Source organism: Poromitra crassiceps (assembly GCF_964638095.1).
Source record: "Poromitra crassiceps genome assembly, chromosome: 2".
NCBI classification, from domain to species: Eukaryota; Metazoa; Chordata; class Actinopteri; order Beryciformes; family Melamphaidae; genus Poromitra; species Poromitra crassiceps.
Genome location: NC_139624.1, coordinates 49,036,921 through 49,046,057, shown reverse-complemented (window position 1 = coordinate 49,046,057; position 9,137 = coordinate 49,036,921). Strand labels below are relative to the sequence as shown.

At 47.6% G+C, this 9,137-nt stretch overlaps 1 protein-coding gene across 2 annotated transcripts in view; it reads right to left on the bottom strand.

Moving 5' to 3' along the window:
* Positions 1-912: 912 nt before the first annotated feature.
* The window catches only part of mpped1 (metallophosphoesterase domain containing 1), a gene marked incomplete at both ends in the record, with an annotated part of 437,213 nt that continues 428,988 nt past the window's right edge, over positions 913-9,137 (bottom strand). For both annotated transcript variants that reach the window (XM_083632217.1, XM_083632216.1), the window contains 2 exons: positions 913-1,031; positions 4,276-4,389. In XM_083632217.1, coding sequence (XP_083488343.1) covers positions 913-1,031; positions 4,276-4,389 — 233 coding nt within the window. The remainder of the gene's footprint in view (positions 1,032-4,275; positions 4,390-9,137) is intronic.

Genomic DNA, 9,137 nt, shown 5'->3' with positions numbered 1-9,137 from the left:
CACACACACACACACACACACACACATGCACGCACGCACACATACTCACACACGCGCGCGCATGCATGCGCACGCACGCGCACACGCGCACGCACGCACGCGCACGCACGCACGCGCACGCACGCACGCACGCACGCACGCACACACGCACGCACGCACACACACACACACACACACACACACACACACACACACACACACACACGCACGGGGGAAAAAACCACACTCCACCATGCCCCGGGCTCTGAAGAGGCGAGAGACAGGAACAGGCGGGAGGTGGGGGGAGTGGTAGGAGGGAAGATCAGGGGTAAAATGGGGTGAGAGATGAGATGAATGTTTAAAAATGGTACGAGAGAAAAGTTCTCTGAAAATCCCAGCAGCAAATGTTCCATGGTGGTGGGTTTTTCTGCGTAGACCAGCACAGAGCCGTAAGGCGTCGGGGTCAACATTGTTTTACTGCTGACCAGTCCAAAGTTCCTGCGTAATGAGGTGAGAAAGGCCAACGGGGACGTCCGGGATCCTTCACCATGTCTCGTTTGTCTCTCCGAGAACTTACGTCAGATTGTCAGTGCAATAGGACACAGAGAAATGATTTGTCTTTGTCCACGTGGAAAAGCGTCCGTCCACTCATCCCTATGTCCCGCCTCTGGCCTCGGTGCCAGCGTGGAGATAAAATAACAGAACATCAACAGAGATGCTGGGGAAGAGTTGGCAGCAGCGTCCTTCCCCACGGTCCACACGCAGGCTCGGGCGTGTTACCGCGTGTGCCGTGTCGAGCACACGCATGCACACACGCAGACAGGCCGCGTCCGAGCCCGGGGATATTTACAGAAATCGGTCACTCCCGCACCTACCTCTCCTCCCGCCTTTCTCCTGATTGGTGGAAGGGGTCCGGGTGCGGGCCTCCTCTAGTCATGTGGTCCGGGGATTGGGCAGGTCAAAGACGATGGGCGCGTTCATGGGTTGGAAGTTGACAGTGCAGGCGGAGGCGTTGACGAACGTCGTGGTGCCGTCAGTCATCATGCCGTAACCTAGGGAGGGGTGACGGTCAGGAGGGAGAATCTGAATTTCTTTTCTTTCTCTCACCTGCATAAGAAACCCCCCCCCCCCCAACCCCCTCAGATCTCCCCCGCCCCTGTTTTTCTCCTTAACTGTAGGCCAATTCCCCCTGCTAGGCTGTCCCGCTCATTGCTCCACCCCCTCTGCTGATCTGGGGAGAGTTCTAGACTACTAGCACATGCTTCCTCCGATACATGTGCAGTCGCCAGCTACTTCTTTTCACCTCACATTGAGGAGTTTCACGTAGCACGTGGGAGGATCACACTATGCCCCCCCAGTTCCCCTCCCCTTGAACAGGCGCCCTGGCTGACTAGAGGAGACACTAGTGCAGCTTTCTACATGCAGACAAAGCCAATTGTGCCTGTATGCCTGACCAAGCCGGAGCTAATATGGGGGCTCGAACCTGCGACCATCATGTCACAGTGATGAGCGCTTAGAGCCAAAGATGTGACAAAAATCAATTTTAAAATGAGGCTCTAACGCTTCAAGTTCATCCTTTATTTCTAAATCAGAGAGAATCCCAGTCTGAGGTCCTATGTAGCTCCATGAGGAAAGTATGACGCTAACAACGCTAAAACACGTTAAAACTCGATGCACTGAGGGCACTTTGGGTAGAAGTGTCTGATTTTTTTTATTTATGTAAACACGTTATCATTTTGTCAAGCATAAGTTAACTACTATCCTTCAAAAGGCACTGTAATTTAATTTTGCACTATCAATCATTTTGTAAGAGTATGTGTCTCTTTCACCATCTGGAACAAAACTATGTGTTTGGAATACATTAATAGGAAATGCAGTGAAGATACTTTGAGTCTCCCTCTCCTGGTTCTGAAGCTCTTTCCAAGTCCTCACATTGATGAAGAGGGCTGCTTTCAGCCTATTTCTCCCTGTGTGAATCTGATCTAGTTACTAATCTGGTTCTCTCTGATGGGGGACCAGTGCTCCAGGGGCTCGGCGCTGACCTGATAACCCCAAAAAAAAGCAGCCCTCAGTCTGGGGAGAGGGCCCCTCTGCCCCCGCTTAGCCTGGGTAAACCCAGCCCCCAGTGACCTGCTCTCAGGCTTACCCTGCTTACAGTCACAAGGTAGTGACTGAGAGCAGGTCTGAGAGCAGGTCACGTGGCGGCTGGGTTTACCCAGGCTAGCCCCCGCTGGCCTGGATGAAACTTTGATAAGGATGCAGCAGCTCAGCTCATTTCTAAGATACAGCCAAAACAGCTCCTTAAAGTCGAACTGAACCTGTTCGTCACGTGCATAATGAGTCCGTTTCAGACTGAAAACATAGTTTGTCTAAGATGACAGGTTGAGAGGCGGGTCATAGTATCATGTCGATGATTTTATTTGACAATTCTAGGGACTGGATTGGGCTTTGGCCAATCATGGCGTGTTCCACCCCCAAATCGAGTGGGATTCAGCGTGTTGTCGTGCTACGCGAGTGGGATCCGCGGAGCACCAGGCAGCCAGCTGCTTCGTGCGGAGCGAGCGGACAATCCGATGAATGGGTGCTGCCCGCCCGCCTGGAATCTCTGAGGGGAGACCCCTGACAACCACGCTCTCAAACGCTCTCAAGCGCGTGCCTTTTACACTATTTCTGTAAATACGATATCCCTGGAATGCGCGTTTTAACGAGCCAGTTACATTTCTTTGCATTCTTAGAGATTATAGTTTTTGTTTGTTGTTCATGTTGTTGTTCAACAATTGGCCAAGTTAGTAGTTAGTTTATGGGATAGGAATTCTGCCAGATGACAGGCACTAGGCGCCATTTTGGAAGAGAAAATTATCCAGAAATGAAGATTTGATTGACAGCTGCATGTCGTGATATGATTGGTTGAAATGAGGTAGAAATTTGATAGTACAGGGTGACGTCAGCAAACTGTACATTACTGTTATCAATGAAATCTTGAAAAATGAACTTTTGATGTGAAAAAGTGTGAAAAACTAAATAAATTAGATTGTTGTGATTTTGTTTGCATACATTATTAAATAGGTGCACTGCATACCCAGGTATTTGAACTAAAATAAAAGAAAAGTCATTTTTGGGTTCAGCTCGACTTTAAATATGATATTGCAGTCTTCTCTCTGCAGTTACATGATGGGGTTAGAATTTCCCCTGCAAGTTTAATTAACTTTAACTGTATCTTAGTAAGACCAACAAAATGACCCAGATGGCTATATACTTCATCTTACTGTATAGCCGTTTTCCCACATGCGTACCGGAAAATTACCTGTAAGTCAATATCGGACATTTCCCTTCACACTTCGGCTCGCGCATGTGGGAATCTATCAGCGAATTTGCCTGTATGTTGTGGGGGCGGGGGGAGGGGGGAGCTTATTTGGGGGGTCGGCAAAACTCGAAATAAGTTCGCTTGTCAGTTGTCACACAATAAATCACACTCGTTTGACTTAAGAGCAGCGTCAAGCCGCCAGCATAATCAACACAGCCGATTTCCCCCTCCCCTCTCTGCTCGAGAGCAGCAGCCACAGACAGACACAGCGAGAAAGGCTTGCAAGCTGCTCAACGCTTGTATGTATGTAGAGAAAGCAGACTGGCTTCGTTTGATGTGTCCGGGGTTGCCTTCGGAAATCAGCAAGCTGACATAGGCTACTGCTCTTATTAGGCTATCACAAGATAATTTCGCCAGTTTGCTTTAATGTGCGCGAATGATTAGATTATGCCCGCTGGAACATTAAGCAACGTGTGTAGGCTACTTCTCGCCCATGATTGAAGGACCGCTGTCGCGGAAAATGACTGGAACCGTTTCCACTTGCGTCCCCTTAAGAGCATACCGGTCTTCTGACTAGGTCGAAAGTGGTGAAATGTCGGGGACGACGGGGTCGCGCTTATACCGGCATGGCGCCTTTCTCACATGCAGGCATTAGACCACATTCCGGTCATTTTGCGGTACAAAGCGCATGTGGGAAAAGGGCTTATGTGAGCAGAGCAGACAGAGTTAGGCATTGACTTGGACTCTAGCTCAAAGACTTGAGACTTGACTTGGACTATCGCTCAAAGACTTGAGATTAGGGACCCCAGGAAGAATAGTCTGAGTAGTCAGACTAATGGGGATCCATAATAAACAAATAAACAAATAAACTTGACTTGGACTTGCGAAAAAAATGACTGAGCATCTGTGTGTGTGTCTGTGTGTGTGTGTGTGTGTGTGTGTGAGTGTGTGACGTGTGTGTGGGTGCGTGTGTGTGTAGCACATGTGAGTACCTTCGTGAATGTGTCCAAACACGTGCAGCTTGGGCTGGACTCTCCTCTGGACCGTGTTGAGCAGCTCCATACAGCCCACACGTTGCATCTTCTTCGGGACCCAGTCCAGGAAACCTGCGGGTAGCCAGACACACACCACACACTGTATCTCAGCGGAAGGTAACTACATTTACTCAAGTACTGTACAGTAGCTTAGCTCAGTGAGAGAGGCTGTTTTCTCGCTAACGTAACGCTTCTGCACCTTCCAAGCCACCATGGGACCGAAAGTTAGAAGTGATGAGGACTATATATCTCTAGCTCAAGTCCATGAACTTATGGAGCAGCAGAAAGTTGTTTTTATAAAGAGCTGATTGAGGTACTGAGGATCCATTTTAACAAATAAACAAACAAATTGTTTGTTAATTGTGTGTGTGTGTGTGTGTGTGTGTGTGTGTGTGTGTGTGTGTGTGTGTGTGTGTGTGTGTGTGTATTTATGACATCACTGATGATGTCATCAGTGGGACAGACAAACAAAGTTCCCATTTATATACTGATGATGATGATGATGATTACATTTATTTCACAGGTATAGTTACTTTTCAGATCAATATTTTATATTTAAAACATTTGATCATCTTTATAAAATAACTATAAAATAACATTGTTATTAGATTACACTACCCAAAGACATTGACAACTAAATCAGTATTAATATTCCAATAATCTATGAAAAATATAACTCTAAATGGGGACAGTTTGCATAATGATTATGTTTGCTTTGATACTCTTTGATACTCATTTTGCTGACAATATGTATGTACTTTTAATGGAGTATCTTTACATTGTTGTATTGCTACTTTTACAATTATTTTATTTTACATTACTAGATGGTGCTAAGACTTTTCAGCAACTCATTTCTAACATGTGTAATGTGTTAAGAAACAAATCTCTGAATTTGGTTTCCAGGGACGAAGATCTCAGACAGTACTTCTGCCACCACTGCATCTCACACAGTTGCGTGCCAAAATGACTAAGTGATTGATTGCACAAAACAAATTTTGGAGTGTGTGTGTGTGTGTGTGTGGGGGGGGGGGGTGTATGTGCATGTGCACGTGTGCGTGTGTGTGTGTGTGTGTGTGTGTGTGTGTGCGCGCGCGTGCGTGCACATGCGTGTGTGTGTGTGTGAAGGAGCCCTTTCTCATAATGCCTTCCTACATGCCCAAGCTTACGGTATTGAAAAGATAGGTAAGAAAAATAATTAAACTGCATATTCTTACAGTAGTTATATATCATCATATGATGTTAAATAAATCCCAGTAATTATTTGGTGTTGTAATTTACATTTTTTGGCGTACCCACATTCTGTCAACCTGCCTTGCCTACTTCTACAGAAATTCAGTTAGTAATTTCCTCCATTTCCCAGAATGCCTTTCTACAACAGCTCGAGAACGAGCCTGAACTTGTTCCATTCAGCTGTGGATTTCCTACATTTAGGTGGAGAGAGCGATAGCGATAGTGACAGCAAGAGTAAGAACAAGACAGAGGGGGAGTTTTCCCAGTAAGAAGTGAGAGTCGCACTCCATACTCAAAACACATGTCGTGCGGCTGGCTGCATTGCATTCTGGTCTATTTTCTGCTGCTGTCAGTGGAGAAATGGGTTTCTCTCCTCTTCTACGATGGAGTTCTCCCTGTATGATTGTTGCAAAATGGCGGATATCAGCCCTCGCTCTTTGATTCATTACTGAGAAACAAAAACCTTTACCGGTGAATGGATGTTTTAGATCCAGAATCATTGTCTGCTATTTCAAATCCATAGCTGCTGGAAATATTTGGACATGGTGTTTCATAATGTATGTTTGGACAGTTATGGCTCATTTCCACCACATTTTACTGCCCTGCACAGCTCGTCACCAGTCGGCTCTACTCGTTTCGGCCCGATGGATGTTCTGCTTCGACCGCCAATCATCTGCCCCCGCCCACCCCCGCCCACAGCTGGTCGTCATAGCGACCGCATATCTGTCCTTCGCTTATAGCCGAAGTAGGCTATAACATAACGTTACAATTAAATCCATCCACAGAACTTTTAAACTGTTTATGAAATACTGGTGCCTCTAAATGACCTACAGTGTACATGGGCGAATGTGACAATCGGCCAGGAGAATGGATATCACTTTGTAGTTAGTCAAACTCACAGGCATGCGCTGCGCGCGGACGGGAGAGGCGCAACAGAGTCAAGCCTGTACCCCGCGGCCTCTCACCAGGCAAGACCGCAGCTTCACCAAAGACCCGCTGCGGCCTAGCGGAGCGCTGCACTCAACTAACTACAGGAGCTTCCTGAGCAGCTGACTTTTTTATTTCACCGGAGGCGAAGGCAGCAACACAAAAGACTGATGGAAATATACATAACAGAAGAGAAGGTAAGCCCACTAAACTGGTATGCAGCATTGCATTGACAGTCAGTAGATAGAGTAAACACGATTCTGCCTGACCAATCAGTCGTCAACAATGTTTTCACGTCACCGTATGGTACCGGGTTCACAGAATAGAACCCCGACGAGGCAGGTACGAAAAGTAGCACGACTCGACCCCAATACAACCCGGGCTGGGACGGTTTTAACCGGTGGAATGAGACAATTTATCGAGTCGAGCGGAGCGGGACCGCGCTACTACCTGCGGTGGAAATGGGCCATTTTTGACTATAAAAATAAACCACCACATCTCAAAATGGGTCCAGAATCACCAATAGCTGAGTGGATTAGTGTTAGGGTGGATTTTTCCTTGAAGTCCTTAAAGGGACAGCTCACCCTAAAATCCAAAATACATATTTTCACTCTCACCTGCAGTGCTATTTATCCATCTAGATCGTTTTGATGTGAGTTGCTGAGTTTTGGAGATATCTGCCGCAGAGTTTCTGCCTTCTCTCCAATCCAATGGAACTGGATGGCACTTGGCTTGTAGTGCTCAAAGTGCCAAAGAAATACATTTGATAAATTCTTTCCAGAAATCATGACCCCGTTACTCAAGATAATCCACAGACCTTGTTATGAGCAGTTTCATATAGGAACTATTTTCTTTTGACCGAACTACACGCGCTAGCTGCTATAGTTCCTACATGAGACTGCATAGGAGCAGCTAGGGTAGCAGCAGCAGCTACAGTAGTGGCAGTAGTTTGGTCAAAGGAAAATAGTTCCTACATGAAACTGCTCACAACAAAGTCTGGTCATTATCTTGAGTAACCAGGTCATGATTTCTGGAAAGAGACATTGCTGAGTTTTTCAAATCTATTTTTTTTGTCCTTCGAGCACTACAAGTCCAGTGCCATCCAGTTCCATTGTATTGGAGAGAAGGCAGCCATCTCTATGGCCGATATCTCCAAAACTGCAGGCAACTAACACAAAACGATATAGATGGATAAATACAGTAGCACTGCAGATGAGAGGAAAAATATATATATTTGATTTTAGGGTGAGCTGTCCCTTTATGGTGACCCTAGTGGACCGTCTATATCAGAGATTCTCAACCTTTTTTCATATCAAGGACCCCTAAATGAGTCCACATTTGGGCCATGGACCCCCATTGGATGAGATTTTGTCTGTCAGACCCAAAATATGAGAATATTTGTATTGCCAGATGTGATTTTGTACACAATTCCTTGACTATCTGTATTGTAGATAACCAATGCTGAAGTTAAACAATTCATCAATTTGCCGGGGACCCCCTGGAACCTCCCAAGGACCCCTGGTGGTCCCCGGACCCCACGCTGAGAACCACTGCTCTATCATTCTAGAAATATTGAATGATGAGCTTGAGGTAATGATCCCCCCCTTCAAAAATGTATACATCACATTTTGAACAAAACTGCACATCGCACAACAAAAAAGACACACTCTCCACAAAACAGCTTCAGAGAACTAAGATCAATCACCATCTCTGTCTCTCTCTCTCTCACACACACACACACACACACACACACACACACACACACACACACACAGACTTCACAGTGTGTGTGTGTGTGTGTGTGTGTGTGTGTGTGTGTGTGTGTGTGTGTGTGCGTGTGTGTGTGTGTGACAAGGATGAAGGAGAGTGTGTGTATGATTTAGTGTTGGCTCCAGTAGGAGGGATGCTGCTGATGCTGAGTCAATAAAAACATCAGGTCGCATGGGATGAAGTGACAGAGGAGCTGGTCTCTCCATCTTAGCTACCTTCTGTCGCTCTTCCGATGCCCCCAACATGAGCCCCTCAACACGAGCCCCTCAGCACGAACCCCCAGCATGAGCCACCCAGCAGGAGCGCCCCAACACGAGCCCCCCAGCATGAGGCCACCCAACACGAGCCCCCCAACATGAGCCCCCCAACACAGGCCCCCCAGCATGAGGCCACCCAACACAGGCCCCCCAGCATGAGCCCCCCAGCATGAGCCCCCCAACACAGGCCCCCCAGCATTAGGCCACCCAACACAGGCCCCCCAGCATGAGCCCCCCAACATGAGCCCCCCAACACAGGCCCCCCAGCATGAGGCCACCCAACACAGGCCCCCCAGCATGAGCCCCCCAACACAGGCCCCCCAGCATGAGCCCCCCAACACAGGCCCCCCAGCATGAGCCCCCCAACACAGGCCCCCCAGCATGAGCCCCCCAACACAGGCCCCCCAGCATGAGCCCCCCAACACGAGCCACCCAAGACGGGGCCCCGAGCACGAGCCCCCCAACATGAACCCCCCAACACGGGCCCGCCATCATGAGCCCCCCAACACTAGCCCTCCAACTTTTCAATGTGTTCAGTGTTACGTCTTTTCAGTGTGTTCAGTGTTAAGTCTTTTCAGTGTGTTCACTGTTAAGTCTTTTCAGTGTGTTCACTCTTAAGTCTTTTCAGTGTGTTCA